The sequence below is a fragment of the Diabrotica undecimpunctata genome, chromosome 7 (assembly GCF_040954645.1).
Source record: "Diabrotica undecimpunctata isolate CICGRU chromosome 7, icDiaUnde3, whole genome shotgun sequence".
NCBI lineage: Eukaryota > Metazoa > Arthropoda > Insecta > Coleoptera > Chrysomelidae > Diabrotica > Diabrotica undecimpunctata.
Window position 1 is genome coordinate 4,331,636 of NC_092809.1, and position 25,063 is coordinate 4,356,698.

Here is a 25,063-nt window from a genome sequence, read left to right on the forward strand (position 1 = left end):
ATGCTGTCATTGGTCGACGACACGTTCCGACGTCACGAGGAGGGCGTTACTATGTCACCATTGGTCCCTCATCGCTATACCGCCATTTCTATGATGTTTATTCAAATTCTGAGCTGTCATTGGTCGCTGGGGGTGTTGCTATTCCCACCACTGACGCTGCTATGCTGCCATTGGTCGACGACACGTTCCGACGTCACGAGGACGTCCACCATTGGTCAGCAAGACATGGGGGGACGTTCCTACGCCACCATTGGCCGAGGGGCGTGGTCTAGAGACACGAGGTACGTTCCTACGTCACCATTGGTCGAGGGGCGTGGCCTCGAGACCCTAGACTCGTTCCTACGTCACGAGGGGGGCGTGGCCTTGACCCATGAGGATACGTACGCTTGACGATCGACGTGTGACGTCACTTCCGCTCCAGAAGGAACTCTATCTATCTACTGCAGCAGCATTTCCCGAACATTCCCCTAATACTAAAAGTATGTCTGTCATCTCAGAATTTGAATAGTGTGCCATATTGCGGGCAAACAAATTTAAAAATATAGCAAAAGAGACGTGTTAAACAAATTTCACTGTCGAGTACAATAAAAGTGTAGATAAAATAATTTAATTGTTATTAAACGTCACTGACAATTCATAGACTACTTGAGATTAAAGTGTTGTTGCTAACACAACTGTCAATTCCATACTTGATGAATATTAAGAAATGTAACGATTACAATAAAATGCATGTATACCTTCGAGTTTAAGTAAATCGAAAACGGTGATATCTATCAAAATATTACAAGAGCTCCATTTTTGCGTAGAAAAGTCTAAGGAAACAATTTTTAAAATATTTTTTTAAAATATGTAAAAATTAAAAAACATGTGACGCAATAACCCCCACTTACCCTCCAAAACTACCCTGTATTAATATAGGATGTGGTAGGTGGTGATATGAAATTAATTATCATAATGTCTTATAATCACTCCCAAAATATGAACTCCGTATTCAAAACCGTTTGGAAGATATTTGAAAAAATAAGAATTTCAATTCACCCCTTTAAAGGGTTGTATCTCCCTTATTATTCAGTTTTATAAAAAAGTGTACATAAAGAAGTACCCTTATTTTTGGACGTACTATGAGCTCTAGAAATTAATGTACATAATTCTGGACCACCTTGTATATTATTAGCTACAAAAATATAGCCACGTAAGCAAAGCAAATAGGATCTCAGTGCAAGTCAGACAATAAAAATATAAAAATATATTTTTGAGTTTGTAAAATACATTTTTTAGGTGTCTACTAAAATGTTTTGAAGAAGTGAACGAAGATCAAAGGAACATTGCCATTGTCATTAATGGAATAACCAAAATTATTGGTCCTTAATGACAAAATATCAGAGACGGACTCCAGAGTACCTTTTTTGTGTAAAATTGTATAATGTTTGAGTTTAATTCGAATTTTGATTAATAATTGTTCTACCCTTAAAAAAATACAATGTTTCGGTAGTTTCGGCAAAATCGTAAAAAATTTGTAAAATTTTTTTTCAACTTTTATCGCCTTTTATCTTAAAAACGGATGACGTTACAAAAATTTTTTACTTAAAAAATCCTAATTATTTTTCAGTTTTATATCTATCTAAGAGATGGTGTTGCTTTTTTTGAAAAACTCCGTATAGTCTTCTTATTTTTATGAAACAATCGTTCAATAAAAATTAAATCAGAATTTAATCAAAAAATATATAAAAAATAATATTTTGAAACATCCATATACCCAAAGTGTCCCTGCGAAATTAAAACTATCTTATCCTGTAACGATCTTCACGTCTTGTCTGATATCCCGTGGGAAGAATTAGCCGCCTGAAACCCACTTTCGTTTTTTAGGTCAATGTAATAACTACTAATGTCCTGAAGGATGCTCGTTGTGGAAACAGGCGTATATGGGGACACTTGTTTATTCCTGATGGATTTCACCAACTGGTTTCGGGTTTCGGGTTTCAGAACTCCCAACTTCCTCGTTTCGGTCTTTGTATTTTCCCATTTTTCTTAAATTACATCAGAAAAAAGGTATGTCATGTGTTTGCTATGTTCCCCTTACGAGTAAATTATTGCTGTTCTGTTATAGGAGAATATAATTTAGAAGTTTATTATTTCCTTTGGTTCATTTTTTAATAACAGTAAAAATTCTGTTAACGGATACCACTGCTGAGTAGACAGTTTTTAGGTCACCGAACATTTCATATGTGGCAACATTTTTTCGAGGCATGTTGCCGTAAATATTTCGACGACTAACCTAGTCGTATTTTTGAAATTGTTTCCAATTTTTAAGCTTCAGTGTAAATAAATAAACACTTCTAATAATTGTCTAGTATAATAAATAGTTTATGATTTAAAATAATATAATTTCCATCTTCAACTTACCAATAGGTTAAAAGATATAACAATCATACTCCGAATGGTAAAAGTTACTACTACTTTTACTTTTAGTAAACTCTTAATGTATTTTTACTCGAACTGAAAGTTCTATAAGGTTGCAGCAGCTCTTTAGAATTACGCAGGCACGTCTAACATTGTTGCCAAATATAATATTTAGAAGAAAATGCTATTTCAGCGACGTACCCCTGAGGGAACAAACCCTGGTGACCGGTACCAAAGAAATTGAGACAAATGGAGTTAAAAAAAAATAAAAAGAATAGTAGGATGACCTTCTTCTTCTAGTGCCGTCTTCACTAATGAAGGTTGGCTATAACCATTGCAAATTCGTCTCTATCTTCTGCTTTTCTTAAGAGCGTCTGTGTGTTTAACCCGGTCCAGTCGCGAATGTTTTTCAGCCAGGATATTTGTCGTCTACCAGGACCCCTTTTTCCGATTTTACCCTCCAAATATGCTGTCTTTCGTCTTTTAATATTGGTCAAAAGTTCTCTGTTTCTTCCCATTCTATGTAATATGATCGGTCCATGTTATCCTCAAAACTCTCCTAAAAAGCCACATCTTAAAAGCTTCCAGTTTTCTCATTAAGTCAACATTAACAGTCCAGGCTTTGACCTTATAAAGAAAAATAGGGGGGATGTAACATTTAACCATCCGATATCGGATTTGCAGATTGAGTCTTTGGTTACTCAGAAAAATCCTCATCTTCAAAAAGGCTGTTCTTGATCGCTCCATTCTTGAGCGAATTTCTGATTTCGATTTCAAATCTTCCGTAATCCAGACTTCTATTTCATTTTTTCTACTTTCTCAATATATTCATTTTTTGTCTGGATCCTTGTAATGACTTTGCCCCCCTTAACCATGGTTTTTGTTTTCTTTATGTTTATTGTTAAACCAAACTGTTCCCCAGTATCACAAATTGTGTTTAGTAACGTCTGCAGTTCAGCGATCATGACTGTATCGTCAATATAACGGATGTTACTTATATTTTTACCATTTATCTTGATTCCTTCTGTACAGTTTTCAAGTTCTTGCGTAAATAACTCTTCAGAATATATACTAAATAGTAATGGTAAAAGTACACAGCCCTGTCTCACTCCTCTGCTTATCTGTTGCGCATTCGTGCTATTTCCATCTAATGTTACCACAGCCTGTTGGTTCCAATAGAAATTTCTCACTATGTTAATGTCATTTTTGTCGAGTCCTTTTCTCTTTAGACATGTCATGAGAATGTTATATTTAACTTTGTCGAAAGCTTTCTCATAGACTATAAACGTAACGAAAATATATTTTTGTTGTTCTCGACATTTTTGGGCAAGAGTTGTGAAACTATACAGGGCTTCCACTGTTCCGAAACCGTTACGAAAGGCAAACTGTCTATTACTCATATCCGCTTCGCACTTTCTGAATATTCTTGCAAGTATCTTCTTCTTCTTCTTAAAGTGCCTATCCGTTCCGGATGTTAGCGATCATCACGGCTATCTTTACTTTGTTTATTGCAGCGCGGAACAGTTCAGTGGTAGTCGTGTTATACCACTTTTTAAATTTTGAAGCCAGGAAATGCGTCTTCTTCCCGGTCCTCTCTTACCATTTACCTTCCCCTGGAGAATCAGCTGGAGAAGGCCGTAACGTTCTTGATTTCTCATTACGTGTCCTAGATATTCCAACTTTTTAGTTTTGACGATCATGAGAATTTCACATTCTTTCCCCATTCTACGCAGGACCTCCACATTAGTAACTCTGTCAACCCAGGATATACGTAAGATGCGCCTATAACACCACATTTCGAAAGCTTCGAGCCGATTCATAGATGCAACAGTCAGTGTCCACGCTTCCATTCCGTAGAGCAGAACTGTGAATATGTAGCAGTTCAATAGACGGCATTTTGTTTTTAATGATATGTCTCGACTGTTGAAAATGGTTCTCATTCTAACAATGCTGCTTTTGCTTTTATTATTCGCTGTTTAGTTTCTGTTGAGTGGTTCCATTGGCTATTTAAATTGGTGCCTAGATATGTATATTGCTCGACTCTTTCGATATTCTGTTGGTTGATTGTAAGTTGAGCGTTTAGTATTGGTTTTTTACTAATTGCCATAAATTTGGTTTTCTTTATGTTAAGAGCTAGTCTGTATCTGTTGCTGACTTCTTTTATGCGATTTGTTAATATCTGTAAGTCATTCAGATTATCGGCAAAAACTATAGTGTCATCTGCATATCTAATGTTATTCAACCATTCACCGTTTATTAGTATTCCTTTCGCACAACCGTCTAAAGCTTCCTTAAATACCCATTCAGAATAAATATTGAACAACAATGGAGACAAAATACAGCCCTGTCGTACTCCACGTTCTATTGCAATTTTATCAGTTAACTGGTCGTCTATTTTGATTTTGGCCGTTTGATTGTAGTAAATGTTTCTGATAATTCTAAGATCTTTGTTGTCAATTCCAATTTCTTGCATTAGAGTCATTAATTTGTCATGTTTTACTCTGTAAAATGCCTTCTGGTAATCTATAAAGCATACGTATATGTCACAATGCACATCCCTGCATCTCTGAAATAGCACCCGTACAGCAAAAAGGGCCTCCCGTGTTCCCAGAGCATCACGAAATCCGAATTGTGTTCTTGTTAGTTGTTCCTCACATTTTGTATATAGTTCGTCCCAAACCCTTCTTTCAGTGCGTCATAGTTGATCGAATTCTCTCTAACACATTAAGCTAGAAGTGACAGAAAAAAGTGAGTCTGTGATTATTATACATAGAACTTAAAAAATTATTTATCGTAAGCTAATTCTACTTACGGATGTATAATTGGTTGGAGTTTAGAATACGCTAAATAGATATCCAATCAATGATGCGCATAAATATAATTTGATGCAGATTGTTTCGATCGTGACAGTAGTTTAAGAATGTCAACTGATAAAATGATAATTGTCATTCCGGGTTAGTATTTTCAGACATTTTACAGTGAAAATTTAATTTTGTATTTATTTATTGTATAATAAAAATATTTTAAATATGCCGAGATATATCGAGAAAGAACAAAGATTAATATTAAAATTATTAAATTATTTTCAATTAGAAAAAGAAAAAAGACAGATTACGATCCGCAACTGTCAAATTTAACTAAAATGGTAAAATGTCATGCAATAATTCTCGACATTCTTAAAATCCTATATGACGTCAAAATTAGTGACACACTGAAAGAAGGGTTTGGGACAGACTGTATATTCTTTTGTGAATGACCTTTAGAAATGTTTTAAGTAAATGGCTCATAAGGCTTATAATTCTATAGTCTTCGCACTTTCTCGCATTGGGTTTTTTTGGAAGATTTATAAAAGTTGACACTAACCATTTTTGGGGAATTATGCAAGTATAATCTTTAAAAATGTTAAATGTGAAAGTGTGACATTAAGCTAATTAATCTATAGTCATTACAGTGTTTGGGGTTCTTGGTTTTTGGTAGCGGTAACAAAGGTCGATAGCAGCCATTCTGTAGGTATCTCACCAGATTTATATATGTGGTTAAATCGTATAGTTATTTCACTTAAATAAAGAACCTGAAAGAAAAATACATTTAAAACATCTAAAGCGAAGAATAAAGTTTGAAGCGAATGGAAGAGAATTATCAGCTATGGGCCTAAGAGGCCTGCGTTAGCACTATAACAATAATAAATCATTAGCTTACTATATGTATTTAAGCAAACAGTAACTATAAACATTTTTCATTAACAGTGATCTCCTATTTTAGTTTTAGGGAATATGATGGATCCTGATCCACTAGAAGAAGGTCCTCAATCATCGAGTAGTATAGTTTTCGAAGCCTCTACACAAACACCAACAAACGAGCTATGCGACTCGCCTCTATTTACCCAGAAAGGGTACTGCCTCAAAACTACCGGACATAGTGTTCAAGCACTAACGAATATACATAGAATGAGACAACATGGGCAAGTAAGTATTTTTGTATAAAATTGGTTACTGTTTAGATATTTTAGCTGTAGAATCTTTGTTCTAATAGATACATTAGCCATTTAATGCTATTTTATTTAAAAAAACTCAACGTTTCTTAATCAAAACCCTTGTTTAAGCTATAGTCGGTTTGCTATATTTACGCGGGTTTCGGATTAACAAAATTATGCTAATGACTCATTGATAACCAGTTGCAGTAAACGACTTCCCAGAAAATTAGGTAAAAACTGCATTAATGGTCATATTTTAAAATACATTAAAATAACATTAGGGTAGGTATAAATTTGTTACAATATTGCAGTTGAATTGATTCTTTGCCAGTGTTGACATTGTATGTTTGGTGAAAATATTTAAAAATGACTAGACGTGTGTTAGATGCAAATAGTCTAATTTGTAGTGTACATAAGTATTTTATGGAAGAAAAAGAAACTGGCGGTCCTTTAAAATCGGTAATGTCTGTTCAACAATGCGTATGTGATGCTCTAGGAATTAGTGAAACCAAACTAAGAGGAGTATTACAAAATCGCAATAATGAACGGCCGAAAGAAGATCACCGAAAAACTCGCCTATCATTGAAAACGAAAGATATTCCAGATGGAAAAAAATTTGAAATTCGTGATACCATTTATCGAGCAAACAAGGAACATGTGACCTTAAATACAATTCTCTCGGAATTAAAAGATAGAAAATTTGACGAAATTGGCAGAACAAGTCTATGGCAAGTGATACATAATTTGGGTTTCAAATTTCAAAAGGAGGATAACAGAAAAGCCCTTTGTGAAAGAAGTTCTGTTGTGCATAAAAAAATTAACTTTCTAAGAAAATATTCTAAATTAAGAGAATATGGCAAGATGATAACGTAAAGTCTATCAAACATACTGATGGAGAAGGGAAGCGACACCTAATTTTACATACAGGAAGGAAATCTGGTTTTATAGAAGGTGCTGATTTAATATTTTCATCTAAATCAAAATCAAGTGACTATCACGATAATATGAACACAGAAATGTTTGTATAATGGTTACATGAAAAACTTCTCCCAGGTTTAAGTGAGCCCAGCGTAATTATTTTAGACAATGCACCTTACCATTCTGAAGTATTAAACAAAAGTCCAACGAATTCTTGAACTGTTAATAAAATTAAAGAATGGTTGACAAAGGAACATATACCATTTACACAACATATTTTAAAATCAGAATTATTACGCTTGGCAAATATCCACGCAAAACCAAAAACCTTTGTTGTGGATCAGATTATTGAAAGTTACGGTCATCAAGTTTTACGTCTGCCACCGTATCATTGCCAGTTTAATCCCATCGAATATATATGGGGAATAGGAAAACAATATTATGACAACCATATTGGGCCTAACGGTTATAGCGACGACGCAGTTCGGGAAACTTGGCGAAAGGCACTTTCAATTGTAACTCCAGAATTGTGGTGCAACTGTATATTCAAGTGCGAGAAACTAATAGAAGATTGGTGGACTCGTGAAAATAAAATAAACGAAATGAGTCCAATCATAATAACAATTAATGGTGATGACAGTGATGATGATGACGATTATGATATTTTTGATGATAATGACTGATTTTCATTTTTGTTGGCAAGTTAAATTTTTTTATTTTTCATTAGAAATTCTCTCCATTTAACAAATATACATAGACCATATTTTCTGTGTGAAGTGTATTATAAAATTATTATTAGGTTTATATTAGCCACATTAGACTCCATTAATGAAGTAATTCTCCTTATTATACTGTCAATTATATAAAAGATTTTCCATTATTATTTAATTAAAAAAAGTTATGGATTATTTTTCATTTCATTTGACCAGTTGATATTTCCCCAAAGAGCAGGTAATTAAAACTGGGTACTTACAATAAAATTTTTAATCTGAAAGCCGCGTAAATATAGCGAACCGACTATATGAAATAATTTAAAAGGAAAATTCTCAGTGGTTGGCTGTATTTGTGTAATTAGTGTGATTTAATTTGCAACAAATAACGTTTCATAAAATTTTTTGTAGGGTTGCTAATTTACGGGATAGAGTGCCAAAACCCTTTGCCCCCTTTTTCCAAGATTGTACCCCGGGGAAAAGGGTGGCGACCCTAAAAACTTAGCTTAAGCTTAGGTATACTAATTACCCCCACACTTTAAAAAATATAAAATTGCGTCCTCTCAAAAATGTAATCTTAATGTAACTTTTCAATGAACTATGTTATATACCCAACATGCTAGAATGTTATTCTGCCAAACTAATGAAAGAATTAAATAATGAATGTAAAGTTTCTAAAAATAGGTAATATTTATAAACACTTCCGACTCTTGATCATTTTATATGATACAACTACTTTTATGTATATATCACTATAATACCTTTATGAGAAATTATCTCATTCGAATTGACTTTATTTGTTACAATTATCAATATAAATACATTACCGAGTCTTTGACCTTTATGCACTGATAACTAGTCAAACAATAACATAATGAGAAAAATTAACTAGTCCATTATTATAGCGGAGGCAGAAATGATGTCACTTTACTGAAAACTACAGCGTTGAGATAATGAAGATAATGTTATTATTAAATAATAAGTAATCGGTTAAGCTAAAGATCTTTAAACAGTGTGATCTATTTTTAGAAATAGCGAAAACTAAGCGATACGTAAGATGGACGTTAATTAGGCAGTAGATTCTATTTAATCCAAATTGGTACAAATACGTTCATTTAGAATTTGGATTTGGAACACACGTATATATATATATATATATATATATATATATATATATATATATATATATATATATATATATATATATATATACAAGATTTTCTTGTAATGAAACAACAAAACCTGAAGATATTGTTAAAAATCGAACTAATATTCTACCGAGGCTCATACAAGTAGAGAATAAACTGCTGAGTGATGATACTTATTGAGTATCCAAAAGAAACACATAATACCGACCATAATATGCTTTATTCTATCTCACTGCCAGGAATGACAGTATCTGCCCATTTCAGTACTGCAGATCCGATTTCATTTCCACCACGAGTAGTTCATCATTTTGTCTATATCAGACCCATCTTCTTCATCAAAACTCATGGCATCTTAAATAGTATGCTCTTTATTTAAAACATCATTTCGTGGTGTATTATTTGATTTAGGCTTATAATATTGGATGTAGAATATTTAATAATATTGCTAGTCTAAGGTTGGTATCAAATCACTACATTAACTTTGTGAGGTTTTATTTTTTAATAATTTAAAAATAATGAGCAAAAAAGTTAGCTTACCTGCAAATGCTGTAGAAAAATTCGCAGAACTTTTCAGTAGGTCAAGAATCTTTCTTCCAGGAGAATTATGGTATATTATTCTTATTATTAGTAAAAAACAACTGTAAACATACCATAAATAGCAAAAGTACTATTATTAGATCACTAACAATCTACCTGTCATTATAGAAATATGCAACACTACATACAACAAAACACAGCTGTTATTCTTCCCTTTAAAATCTTCCAAATCTCGAGGTTGTGTTTTATAGACAACTCACTTTAGATATCCCCATAGCATGAAATCTACAGATGCTAGCTCGGGTCATTATGGTGGCCATTCTATTACTCCTTCCTCTGCGAGCTCAACTGCCAGAAAATCTATTATTGGCCTTCTTCTTCTTCATGTGCCTTGTCCGTTTCGAATGTTGGCAATCAACATGGCTATTCTGACTTTGTTTACGGCAGATCTGAATAGTTCAGCAGATGACAATCCGAACCATTGCCGCAAGTTTTGGAGCCACGAGTGTCTTCTCCTCCCTGGACCCCTTCTGCTGTCTATTTTCCCTTGAACGATCAGTTGTAGTACTCTATATTTATTATGTCTCATAGCGTGACCCAAGTATTCCAACTTTCTTTTCTTTATACTTATTCCTACCTCTCTCTCTTTACCTATCCGGCGTAGTACCTCTTCGTTGGTCACGTGCTCAGTCCAGGATATACGTAATATACGTCGGTAAGCCCACATTTCGAAGGCCTCTACTTTTTTCATCAATGTTGCGGTCATTGTCCACGCCTCCATTCCATATAACAAAACCGGGAATACATAACATTTCAGAAGTCGAATTTTGAGAGGTAGGGTGAGGCTTTTAGAGGTGAAAATTTGCTTCATGCTAGTGAACGATGCTCTTGCCTTTTCTACTCTTATACGTATTTCCTTCGCTTGATCCCAATTTGAGTTAACTGTTGTTCCCAAGTAGATGTACGAGTCCACGTGTTCAATTCTTTCATTGTCTAATATCAGTTGCTGTGGTGGTTGTTGGGTTTTGCTTACTAACATCCACTTGGTTTTTGTGATATTTAGTCTGAGTCCGTATTGTGCACTTGTTTTTTGTATCTTACTCATTAGGTAACTCAGTTCCTCCATGCTACTTGCTAGAATCACAGTGTCATCAGCATACCTTATGTTATTAATTATTTCTCCATTTATCTTTATGCCTTTTGTGCTTTCCTCCAGCGCTGTCATAAATACTTCTTCTGAGTATATATTAAAGAGAATAGGAGACAAGATACAGCCCTGTCGTACCCCTTTCTTGATCTCAATTTTATTGGTCAATGTAGATCCTACTTTCACTTTAGCTGTTTGGCCCCAATAGAGACTCGCTATTGTTCGAATGTCTCTGTAGTCGACTCCGATCTTATGGAGAACTGCAATTATCTTTTCGTGCTTTACGTTATCGAAAGCTTTTGCGTAGTCTATAAAGCATATGTACACGTCTTTGTTCATATCTCTGCAGCGCTGGATGAGTACCTGTAGACTAAAAAGTGCTTCTCTTGTCCCAAGAGAATTCCGAAACCCAAACTGCGAATCTCCAATGTTATCCTCGCATTTTTTGCTTATTCTGTTGTAAATAACCTTGGTGTATGCCTTCGAAATGTGGTTAATTAGACTTATCATCCGATGTTGATCACAAGACTTTGCTTTTGGTTTTTTCGGTATGGCAACAAAAGTTGACTCTAGCCAGTCTTCAGGAAACTCCCCGCTGTTATAAATATTGTTAAAGAGTCTGACGAGTGAGTCTAGAAATTGACTGTTTGTTTCGCACAGCATTTTCAATACTTCCCCGTATACGATATCGTTGCCTGGTCTTTTGTTATTTTTAAGACCCTTTATAGCATTCTCCACTTCTGATTTTAGAATAGAAGGGCCAGTATCATCATTGCTCAGTGTATACCCACTAGGACGGTCATCATTAAACAGTTGTTCCAAATAAGTTTCCCAGATTCTAACTATTTTGTCGGTGTCTAGTTGTAGATTTCCATTATCATCGCATAGCCCTTTCGATAAAATATTGTAGTTTTTCTTTGTTGTGAGTTCCTTTATCTTCTTATGCATATTGTGATAGTCGTATACCTTTTCGCACTGTTCGATTTCTTCGCATTTCTCTTTAGTTTTTCTTATCTCAGCTCTAATTCGTCTATGGGTTTCACGGTATTTGGCAGTATCTTTAGTTTTATATATCCGTCTCTCTTCCATCATGTCAAGGATTTCTGCAGTCATCCAGTCTTTCTTTTTTCTCTTATCAGGTAGTAAAAACTTAGTGCTTGAAGTCCTAATCTCTTCTTTAATTTCACTCCACTTTTCCAGCGGTTCATTGTTATTTTTAAGGATTTTTGATATTTCGGTATTTAAATTCTCCTGCATCTGTTGTTTAATATTATTGTTGGAAAGCTTCCTAATATCTAGCGTTTCTATTATCTTTCTATTATTGGCCACTGTCTAACTAAGAAAAAGTAATGCTCCATCTTGTTAAAAGTCAATGAGATCTTGCAAAATCATGTTACAAGCGGTACCAAGTTTATTTTCCAAAGAAGTTGTTATTAGCTAAAGTTAAAGAAGCTCACCAGATAGTTTTTCCTCAATGAATCTTCTTCTTCGTGTAGTGCCCATCCATTTCAGATGTTCGCGACCATCATGGCAAATGGGTATTTTATAAACTACGGCTCTGAAAAGATTTGAGAGTCCACGACTCAACTCCGTACAACAGTATAGAAAAGATATAATATTATAGTAACCTGATTTTTATGGGTATTGATAAATCATGTCATGTGAACAGCTTAGCAATTTTTATAAAATGCAGATCTTGCTTTCTTTACCCTACATTTGATTTCAAGGGAATAGTCCCAATTTCCATCGACGCTCGGATCAAGGAAGGTATATGTTTATATACTCTTTACATTGGTTGACTATTCACACTAATTCTTTCAAATTGCTATTCCTTCATAGAAGAAGGTCCAATTAATAAAGGTCCAATAATAGTATTCCCAAGAATACCACCCCAAACTTTTAATTTCTGGGGATACTGTGTATGACCTTCCCTAAAAAGTCGCGGCTTTTTATTACTCCAGTACCTAGCGACAATTTTGCTATTTAACATGTTCATTAAGAAAAAACGTACACTCATCAGTAAAGCTAATATTTTTTAAAATATTTTGGTTTGTAATCATTAAATCCATTATTATTTTGCAAAATACAATCCTTTTGTCAAAATCACCATCAAAAAGTTGTTGAAGAATTTGCATTTTATCTTCTTATGGTGCCCTATCCAATAAGTGGATATTGGCGACAATTCTGGCATACTCCTCTCGATATTGTGTGGCTCTAAAGAGTGCATGGGCATCCAGGTTTGTCCAATCCCTTATGTTTTTAAGCCATGAGTATTTCTTTCTTCCGATGCCCTGTTTATCTTCTATCTTCCCTTCCATAATAGGCTTTAAGAACTTGTACTTGTAATTTTGAAATATATGACCCAGATAAGCAGTTTTTCTTCTTTTTACTATTGGCAGCCATTCTCGTTCTCTGCCCATTCGGTTTAAAACTTCAGCATTTGTTGTGTGGTCTGTCCAGGGAATTTTAAGTAGTCTTCTAAATACCCACATTTTAAAGGCCTCCAACCGGTTCCTCACATTGGCCTTTATGGTCCAGATTTCTACACCATATAGCAGTATGGAGTAAATGTAACATTTTACAAAGCGATATCGAAGCGTTAAGGCTGCTGTTGCTTAGCAACGTTCTTATATTAGTAAATGCTGTTCTGGCTTGCTCAATCCTGCTACGTATCTCTATGTCTGGATCTAGATCTTCAGTTATCCAACTACCGAGATATCTGAACTTGGGGACCTTTTGGATGTTCTTATGGTTTATATTTAATTGCATATTTCGTGTTCTGCTAACCACCATGCATGAGTTTAATCACCATTGCATTTTATACGGGTAACATTTGTTTGACTTTAGTGCTTTTCTTACAGTTTCGTAAGATATTGCTACTTGGCGTGCCACATTGCAAAGTGATGTGGAAGGTTCTGCAGTAAAAGTGACAAAAACTTCTACTTGTGCTGCTTCATCCAAAACACGGCGATTATTTCTTTTTTTTTTGTTAGCAATCCCAGGTCACGTGTTGTGAACTCGATATTTAATCGAGTTATTTAATTAAATTAATTAAGATATTTAATTTAATTTCAGGATTTACTTGATTTTTTCAACCCCCTTTCTATAATGTATGCCTCTTTAGGACTGGGGGACATAATATAACATAAAGCTACTTACGATAGGTTTTATTAAGCTTTATAAGGATATATAAATTAACATTATTATTCTTGTTCACATGGAGTCCATAACCTAAATGTCTTCTCCCTGTCTGGTTGTCATGTCACCGCTGTCACTTGTGGTTCCGTTTACCAAGTGCAACGTTGCCAAGTATATGCGTACATGAGAACCATACATAACACTTTCTATTAGAGATTTTGGGAGTGTGTCCGCTTCTGTTAGAGGGTTGATGTAATTTAGTTAAAAACTTGTCTACATAATTACCTTCTTACAAATAAATTCTTGTGCATATTTTTAGATTTCTCTAGAGACTAAATTATTAAGGGTAATACTTTTTCAAATTGACACACTGTATATATAATATATATAATATAATGTAATATAATTAAAACCGCAATTTTAAATTTCTGATTTTTATTTCAGTTTTCATTTACTCTAAATTTTATTACACTGCTTAGTGGCATCAATAAAATAACCAAAAGTGATAATTTATATAAAAAAAAAACAGTAAATCTCTAAATTGTTATAAAACACAGATTTACAACCTTTATTTACGTCATTTCCAGCGAAAGTGTTAAAAATAAATATATCAAGTACTTGCACTTAAGACAAAGTTATTTTAGCAAGGTCTGGACCATTGAAAATAGGTCGATCGTTATCCCGTAACACGATTTTCCAATGTTTCGTGGACCTTCGAATATATTGCGGTTCCCGTTTTATGGCTAGTCGCTTTAGATTGGTGTTGGTCATGTCTAATGTACTTTTTATGTGAACATGAAGTTACTCAACTTTTTTCATTTATATAATAGCGGCTGTGTTTATGGTATTGCGAAAACACAAAATGTTTGAAATGGACATGTCAGGGGATAATAATAGTTATTTATATACCAAGGGTATTAAGTAGATGTTTATGCCTAAGTCGCCTGAGGTTTTATCTTAATGCCCACGGTGCATACAAGCTTATATGTCATACAAGTTTGTTATTGCATTCATAATCTAAATATTTTTAAAAATTCTTTTAAAATTTAAAAAATTTACCATTGTAGAGTTAGCAATATCGTCGTTAGGACTTGAAGACAAACAAATAAACATCTGCTGCTGCCTAAACTTCCCCTTGGAATAATTTCTATGTTACTTATAATAATAACCAACTTCTGGGCTTTTTACCTTCCTATTCAGGTCTATTTATTATTACAAACTAAAAGAAAGGTAGATTGCAAAAGTAGTCCAGAGAAATAGAAACTTATGGACGCAAAACTTACTTAAGTGATTTGTCCTGATATCTGTAGATCTTTTAACAAATCTCTAATAAAATATAAATTGTAGGCAAGCAATTTAATTGAACGCCTGAGAGACTTGTACATTCCTTAAGAATGACACTCAGGTATTACAGTTCATTGGGGCAAGGAGGATTAACTCTTGTAATCGGGAGTCACTCTACCTCGCTCCAATGCTTCAGACCATCCTTATGCCTCCTCCCTATGGCACTTTGATGCGCGATAGGGGCACAACTATTAGCTAAATTCCCTTCATGATTCCCTAACCGATCAATCTCGGACCTCAAGTGTCCGCTCTGAGCTATGCCGAGTTCGGCGACCTTGTGCTCGAGGATTTGGGCCCTTCGTGCTCGACTTTTTGGTTTTTGTTAGCTTTTTTTGATAATTTTGTTGGCCGAAGACAATTTTTGTTTTTTATGGTTTTTACGGTTTTTTTTTGAAGAATGTCTTTATTATTGGACCTACACAGTGATTGTAAGTATTTACGTTGATAGAAGTACGAACTATCCTCTAATTTTACATATTTGAGTTTATGCCAGTATCTGTTGTTTGAGACGTTTATGCTTCTATCGATGAAACGATGTCACCATCATGTCAGTCACTCTGACTTGTTGGAGTTGTCTGAATAGACAACGTTCAGCCTCAGCGATATATCTGGGTACGTTGACTGTTTTTCTTAAGCGACTGTTGCGGGCCGCTTGTATCCTCTTCTTATTTTCTTATTTGTCTTCTTATTTGTTTTGTTTTGCAACCTTTAGCTTATTTTAGTTTTTATTCTTAATTTGTTTTTTATACCTACGAGTCTTATTGACGCTTTTGCCATATTTGCTTTTTGTAGTATGGCGTCTACATGTTTTTTGAAAGTTAGTGCCTGATCCATTATGACTCTCAGATATTCAGTATCACTTTTCCATTCGATGGGATTATTTTGCACTGTCAGTTATTCCTCTGGGTGTTGATGTCTCTTTTTAAAGAGCACCTCTTCCCTTTTACAGAAAGTTTTTTCCCTTTTACAGAAAGTCCTACGTCATTTGTAGGTTGTTTACTGAAATATCTACATATCTTTGCTTGTCCGCTATCGCTGTGTCATCGACATAAAGGGTGAGTAGTGTTCCAAACTCGAAAGTTCCGGTTGTCTAAGTGAGAACAGATCAGTTTCGTCAGGCCCCACTGTGTCCGTAGCCTCTCATTTTGTATGTTAATCCTTTATTCAAAACTTTATCAAATGCTTTGCTTATGTCCACTAAGGCTGCTCCTGTGTATAGTTTATCGTTGAAACCAGCTGCTATATACTTTGTTAATATGGGTACTGTAGCTCGCTGGAGTGATCTGCTTGGAAGCCAAATTCAGTTTCTGGAATTAGTCCTAGCCGGTCTGTTTCTGCCCTGAGTCTGCGTGGGATGACTCTTTCCAAAATCTTGCTGATTGCTGGATATCGTTTCCACAAAAATACAGGACTAGTATTTTTGTGGAAACGTAGTGTTCTTTTTTGGCTTTGGAATTATTTTTTTGGAATTTGGAATATCTATATATATATATATATATATATATATATATATATATATATATATATATATATATATATATATATATATATATTAATGTGGCGTTTGGTATGTTAGTTAGTAATACTAAGTAAGTCGGTATGCCAGTAAGTATTTCAGAGCTCTATTTGTTATGTGATCTGGACCAGGAGCTTTCCTTCGGGAACTGGTTTTTATTTATTCATTTATTTCCTCTGGAGATGTTGGAGGAATGACTTCGTTTGATTCCTCGCGCCTTTCTTGTTGTTCTTCGACTTCTTTTTTAATTTCTATATTTTCGTCTGGCTGATAATTTACTGTACACACTAGAGAATTTTATTCTCGCCGTGTATTGGGGGATGGGTTTTCTTTCTCTCTGGATGGATCTCTTAGTTGACTGTCCCCTATTTAGTAGGTTTGACCTGTATTTGTCCTCCTGTTTTCTTGTTTTTTTAGCTCCTGTTTTAGCTCTGTTCTTTTCCCTTGTCATATTCTTTATTTCCTGGTTTATGTCCCTGAATCTTCTGATGCTTGTTCTGTAGTGCTGTTTCTGAGTGTATATGTATCATATTCTCAAACTGTAGGACTATTTTCTTTATTTCTTGTGAGTTGTTTATCACTAGAACGTTGTTTATTCCAATGCGAGTATTTTATAGTTGGTTTACTTTGTTTTCCGCTACCTTATGCCGCCTAAATTCCAAGGGCCTATCTTCAAGTATCCTTCAGAGTATCTCGCTTCTATTACAGGCGGTTTATATTGTGTTGTTTTTGGTTGTTTTCCAGGTCTAATTGGGAGTGAAAGAGCGCAAGAGCTTTTCTCTTTTTGTACATGACATTCCTTTGTTGTTAGAGATGGAAAATCAATTCTTTTGTGTTACAAGTTTAATATTTCCTTTGTATATTTTCCTTATGTGGTCAATGAAACTAGAAATAAAATAGACAATAAATTGGCTTTGAATTTATTTTATAAAAACTTACTTAGTTATAGTTTCATAAAGGGCTTGATTTTTCTTCTGGTAGTGTCTTCATGTATCTTTCAAATTGTTCTTCTTTAGGTTATTGTTTTCTTATTAAATGTTTTCTTTATCAAAACTGTCACCTGTTAGGTTAAAGGCAGGGTATGCTTATCTTGAGTGACATGACATTAAGCCTCTTTTTACAGGTTATTTGACAACAACTTCTAAAGGTCAATGTATTGGTTCATGGAACTAAAAGTTGTACTTTGAATTGTTGGTCCTAATAGGTTGGAGACAGGATATCTTGTCATCAGTTCGTTTAAAAGTTGGATTTGTGGGTTTTTTGAGTTGTTTTTTTTTGAGAAAAAAAGTTGAGATTTTTGGGTTCACATGTGCCAAGGGTACTAAATATACAGGAAATTTCTGGATTTAAAACTCAATTTCACCTCAACAGGATCAGGAATCAATTCTATTTGTAAAATGGGCGCTTATAGCGGATTAAATTCTTGATTGAGAATTATTTTACATTAAGGTCATCTTACATCAACGGTAAGTCCTATCTAAGACCTATTATTCCATCAATCACAACTTAAACACTTTCTAAGACTATTCTTTTACTTTCAGACCTTATACTTTTATTTTATATTCTTCTCCTCCTTCAAATCTTCTATTTGGCGTTTACTTTTTATTGGCTTCCATACAAGCTGTTCGTCGTTTGGATCTACAACTTCAAGAAGCTGATTGTAGGGTTATTGGATATATAGAAGACCAAGCTATAGACCCTAAGAAGGAAAGTGAACAATAAACTTAGTAAGAATTAACCATTTTACCTTCCCTGCAACCATCTTGTCTACCTTATCATATTTGGGATAATACTAGTCACATATTCAAATAGTTTATCTGTGGTTACATACAACTGATGTATTTATAATAACCTTCTCTTCCACCAGACGTTTAGATAATTGAAACTATTGATATCTGAAATAAAAGTAACCTTAAATTATAATAAGTAGTTTAAAGTATAACTAGATTAAGTTAGATCACAAGTAAAGTTAGATATTTAGTTACTAATTAGGGGTATAGATTACAAGGTTTATTTAATTTAGTTAAGTTAGTGTTAGAAACTTAGTAGGAATAAATTACCACAAAATACAAACGGTGTGATATAATATTAAGTTAGAAACTTACCGTTGACAAAGTAGTGTACACCTAAGGTATATATATATATATATATATATATATATATATATATATATATACGCTGGGGTTATTCAAATCATTGTAATAATCCATATTCTTTGCTCTGAGCATTAAATTAACCTCACTATTGAATAAAAATTTAAACTATAAACATAAAGTGTAGTTCTTGACAGGTGACAACAACACCTCCGCTGGGTTATGGCTAATGGTCTGATACGCGGCATTATTCGATAAATTGGGCCATAACATTTTACCCACTCCACTCTCCGGGTATATATTGGATTTAAACCAAATCTTAAAGAGCTGGTCCGACTATTTACCACCTTTAATTTATAAAAATAGAAGATTTTTGGTAACATTTGTTTTTCGTAATAAGAGAACTTTATTCAGCCACTTTTCTTGGCATCTCGACTTTTTGCTGCGTTATTTTTGGGGTCGCCCGCGTTGGTATCTTCGGTGGATGTACCTACGACTGATTGCTCAAACTGGTTTGATCTGCTTTCCTCAGGTTTTTTGTTCGAGCTAGGAGCTTCTAGTTGGTCGAATTTTGTATTGATGTGACCGATGATGTTTCGGCTTAATTTTACAATTGTGTCCTGCAATTCTGATACTTTTTATCGTAGTTAACTTATCAGTTTATTTTGCTATATGCATACGTCTTTTGCGTACAGTAGCCTTTCCATGTTTGCCAGCTTATATTCATTATCCCCGTTGCTGTCATTTTATATGAGTCGTTGCTTTTTGTTCATCTTTCTTGTGGTTTTCTTGTCGCTCGTATCCTCAACTTTTTCAATCTTTTCACTTTTTTTCTATTTTTCTTCGTGCTAGGGCTTTTGAAGGCTCCGTCGCTTTTGCAAATGCTCTTGTTATAGCCGATGGAACCTCAGCCAATTGCCTTGTTGCACATCTTCCATTTGAGTAACCTTCTGACTTAAGTTTTAAAATTTCTGGTGTCTGTGTTGGGATACATGGATAGGGAAATGGAAGAATTAATATTTTTTAATGGATATGAAATTATTTAAAAAAACCAACGTTGAAACTAGTAAAACAATTTTGATGGTTTTACTTTAAATGGTGTTATAAAACGCCCAAATTTTTATTTATTAGAGGCTGTAAAGGAAAAATAAAAGTGGGATATATTTATTTATTTTATATTTAACGATTAATGAGGACAATTTATTACTTTCTTTATGTACTGGTAACATTGTCGATTTGACATTTTTTCCAAAAAATATATTCTATCAAGAAATGCCAGAGACAAACAACTTTAGAAATGTATTCTATATTTTAATTCAATTACTTATAAAAAGTTTTCCCCGAATTCCATTGAAATTAGCCCTTCGAAAAGAACGATCGAAAACTTCGGCACTTGACGAAGTTTTTGGATCCAAAAACATCCAATCTATTTTCCGAGCAGACAGCTAACTACTGATTAACGTGCAACACTCGATTCGTATACGCTATTACTTTTCCTGAAAAAAAAAATAAATCCCTAAAGCAAAGTGGAATTAAAATGTGATTTTATGAACGGAGATTAGATGGAAATTGAAGCAAAATTTTATTGAAGCTGCATATTTGAGAGGAGATTTAGATAATATCATTTTAACTCGTAGCTTTTAGAACCGTTCAATTAGAACATTGGATTTAAAAAAATATACTACAATTTCAGTTTCGATAACGGGTGACCAAATTATTATGATCACTGCAAAAAACTTTGTATTTTGGTGTTTAATAAAGAATAAAACTGCATATAAGCATCTAATGATGTGAGTATAATATACAAATAGATCAGGAATACGTTTTTTACAAAATTTTAAAATATTTTTTTCTTGACCTTAAATAACAATTTTTTTTTTAAATTTCGTGTGACCTTCTTTAGTTTCAATCACAGCTTGGATCCTTTTTGGCATGATTTGAATGTTTTCAGGCAGTCTTCTTTTATTTTATCCTCTCTGTGCCAGGTGACAATGAGTCCCTTAATTTACTGCTGCTTAGCTGTGACAATTTCTTGGGCAATCCCCCTCTTCATAAGCTCCCATAGATTTTCGATCAAGTTAAGGTCTGGGGGATTGCCTGGCTACTTTAATTTTCTTTTTTTTTCAGGTATGATGTTACTGTTTTTGCCTTATGGTCCCCTGTTTAATTGTGACATAAGCTTTTTATTCAGAACTTCAATATGCTTGATGTTGATTCCATTCACAATGTTCAGCCTCACTGTGCCCTTGCTACTGATGACAATCTATACCATGGTCTTGAAATGATGCTTTATTTGCTTCACTATGCAATCCTTGTGATACTTTTCACCTACCCGTCTTCGGACGAAAATCGACTTTCCCATTGTAGACTCATCGGAGAAAAAAACCTGTGAATAAAAAAATAAAGATATTTAAAAAAAGATTGGTTATAGGCATTTAAACTTTAGTAGTGATATAGTTTTTCTTATTTCAGTCCTTAAGTCCTTTCTAATTCCAGTATCTTTTTGATCATTGCAACTGTCAACTTTGGTATTTTGACAGGATGACATGATTTGAAACCTTGCTCAGCAAGCCTTCTGCAGACTGTCATGCCAAAAACTTGCATCTTAGCTTCACGAATAAGTCCCATGAGAATATTTCGTGGTTTCTTTCTATTGTTTACGAAGATATTTCTAATTTTTTCCTCGCCTTTGGGTGTAGTGACACATTTTTGGGCACGTTGATGAGTCAGGGGTTTGTTGGTATCAATGTTTTTCTTGATATTGCTCACTGTTGCTGGTGCTACTTGTCACTGGTGAGCTATCTAACGTAGGAAAGCTTGGTATTCTATAAAAATGTCTTTACCTCCCTTATTTTAGTTTGAGAGATGTTTTTAGCCTTATCCATTATGGTTTTATTCTCAAAAATCGATATTTTGTGAAAACTCTTTAAAATTAAAACGCATAGTTATTATTAAAACTCACAATGTGTATTTTGTAATATATTTTGACACAAATGACAGTTATAGAGCTGTCAACGTCAAAAAAGTAAAGTTATTAGTGACAAAACGTATTGGCTTACCTTAGTAGCATATGATTTTAATAAAAAACTTTCAAAAAAATATAGATATAAAAAAGTTATAAGTTTGTTGCCGATCGTAATAATTTGATCTACTACTATGTATATTTCTAATACAAAGACACTGAAATTTTGGTATGAATTTTAGTATGTCTTTTTTTATCATACTTATGAGGATAAAAAATACAACATGCATAGGCTTCGCAGAAAAATATAATATTTGGATTGTATTTAAAATAATATAATTGGTCCCAATATAAAACACTACTGTTACTAGTTTCCGATGTCCTACCATAGGAATTAAGGATATAAAAAATAGATAACTTTGGGCACTATTACAAGACTATTAATCAATTTTTTGTCTGAAAAGTTTTGGATATCTGCGGAATGTTTAGTTTAGTCCTGAAAGTGTTAAAACAAAAGTAATTTTTTTAATTTTATAGTCGTTTATAGATAAGTATTTACAAACGGACAGATTTTAATGAAAATTAATGAATATACACTCCCATTATTCATGACTATTCTTAATTTTTCAATGAAAGAAGTCTGCAAGAGTAAGTTTATTTTGTCTATTAATACTTAGAGGTAGGAATATGTGCATTGTCTGTTCCGACAATGAATCTGTAAAAATTTTCCCGACCTGAGCGATTGGACTATACAAAAAAATTATAAACATATATTAAGGAAACATAGAATCAATTTATGATAATTAAATAAAACAAAATACTATTCTATTCGATAATTTTTATTTTTTTTTCTTTATAGCTTTGTGATATTTCGTTAAAAATAGGATTAGAAAAATATAGAGCCCATAAGGTCGTTCTAGCGTCAGTTAGTCCATATTTTTTTGCAATGTTTAATGGTAAGTAGGTAATAGCATGATACTATAACTAACAAGATAAGTCAACGCGCATGTTCTTGCATCTCTCTCGCACACCTGTGACGTAAGCCCGAGACAACTTTAATGATGACAAGTTAAATGCTCTATCTGTTGCTATCCTGTGTGCTTCAAAACTTAATGAATGATATTTTTATTTATTCATTGATGTAGTAAAGACTTTGTATATTATATTGGTATATAAATTTTGTGATGAAAACATTCAGTTTACCGCGTTAATATCATCTAATTTATTTATCATACGCAACTTCCTCTCGACTACCTGTAGCTACTTTATAAAGAAGATTAATTATTTGGTTGCCATAATGTATTGTGCAGTGGGGGGGTTGCTTAAACAATTATAATAAAAAAAGTAAATCTTGGGTCTTGGGTAAAAGTATGGGTCTTCAAATGTTTTCAGCGAGACAAATTTAATGTAGAAACCGCGAGAATATGATCAAAACATTTTACAGAAGCTGACTATTGTTCAAAAGAAAAACTATAGTGGAATATTTCTGCTAATAGTATAATTAATTATTATGCAATTGTTACCGAAGAGATCTTTTCCTCGCTAAACCTTCCTAGTGGTGATACAGAAATTAACCCTGAAAATTTAATTGACAGTCATCAGGATTTTATTATTTCGAATATAAAAGACCTGGAATGGGATTGATTGGAAAATTTAGCCGGTTTCATTGCATTTAAGTTACAAAAAAAAAAGAAATACTTGGATATATTCCGGACGCTAACGATAAATCATTTAGTTGGGTAAACCACGTTTCTGAGGGTGGTTTACTCAAACCAACACTGGAATTTGTAACTAAATGTAGTGAACTGGAACATATTTTTCGTAGTTATAATGACAAGAACAACAAATTAAAAATAACTAAAAATTATTTAAAAAACCTAACAGAAGCTGCAAAATACGTAAATGTTAGCGAAGATGTAAAATTAATTTTTTTATATGTAAAATGTATTTAATATTAATTCTAAATAAAAATATTAAAGATAATTATTACAATATCCGCAAGAGAAAAGTCACGAAGATTGTAAAATAAATGTCTAAATGATATTCATAAAGTCTGAAGTATGACTTGCTTTTACTTATGTTTCAAATTCTTTACATTTTACCGGCCTTTTATATTTAATTTATGTTTTGTAGCAATATATATTTTGTTTGTAAAACACACAATCAAATCGAAGATTCATATGTTTCTTTAATTAATTTTACAAATTGCTTATTAATTTTCAAACACCGTTTTCGCAGAAAGTAATTAGTTATAACTTCTTAGTGCACGATATGGCATCGAGGTATACTTACCGTTAAAAGTTTAAGTTTCGAAGTTGTTCATTACAGTAATGTAACAACGTTGCCATATGATGCATCGTTAAAATAAGATCCACACAAGTACCCTGGCTTTGTCTCGCTATGACGTCATGCGTAAAGTCGATTAAAATTAGAACGGCAAGTGAGCATACCTTGTTTGTTATAGTATCATGGGTAATAGTACTAGATGTAGTTTGTAATATTTATTTTTATTTATAACTTTATGTTAATCTATGTTTTATATAGGTACACTGTTGTGAATTTTCTTTTTTCTACAACACAAGTAGCGGGCCAGACATTGGAACTGGCTGGAACTGTGGATAATGCTTGATAAATTTAAGGACACTTTATGTTACGTTGTACTGTTACAAAAGATATTTATTTACAAACATATTTTACTAAAACCTTTTACTTTTCTGCTATGTGCGAAAGAAAATTTACGTAGAGGGCGTGTATTTCTACACAAACTGGGAGCAGCCCAGAACGGTGACTTGAAGCCCTAGCAATTATTTTTATTTTCGCGGAGAAGTCACAAGAGGACAACAGGAATAACGCGCGTTATGCTGACCTGAATTTAGTTATCAGTTAGGGAACCATATTGGACTTCTATTATCCAGGACTCCCACATGAAGAACATTTGACTGATAGTTGGGCCCCTATCTCGCATCAGAGTGCTATAGGGGGAAAGGGATGGTCTGGAGCATTGGAGCGAGGTGGAGTAACTCCTATTTTACTCAAGTTAATACACCTCGTTCCAATGAATTGTTATACCCGAACGTAATTCTTAGACATGTCTCACAGGCTGGGTTTAATGAAATTGCTGCTACTGCTGACTACAAAAGTTAACAAAAGAAAATTTTATTAGATTAAAGATTATGC

General features: G+C 33.6%; 1 protein-coding gene across 3 annotated transcripts in view; it reads left to right on the top strand.

Moving 5' to 3' along the window:
- LOC140444919 (kelch-like protein 17) overlaps positions 1–25,063 on the top strand; it is a 103,061-nt gene that overhangs the window by 50,828 nt on the left and 27,170 nt on the right. For 2 of the 3 annotated variants that reach the window (XM_072536617.1, XM_072536618.1), the window contains exons 2-3: positions 6,163–6,365; positions 22,746–22,842. In XM_072536617.1, coding sequence (XP_072392718.1) covers positions 6,174–6,365; positions 22,746–22,842 — 289 coding nt within the window. In that variant the 5' untranslated portion in view covers positions 6,163–6,173. The remainder of the gene's footprint in view (positions 1–6,162; positions 6,366–22,745; positions 22,843–25,063) is intronic. The other variant, XM_072536619.1, reaches the window with a different exon arrangement.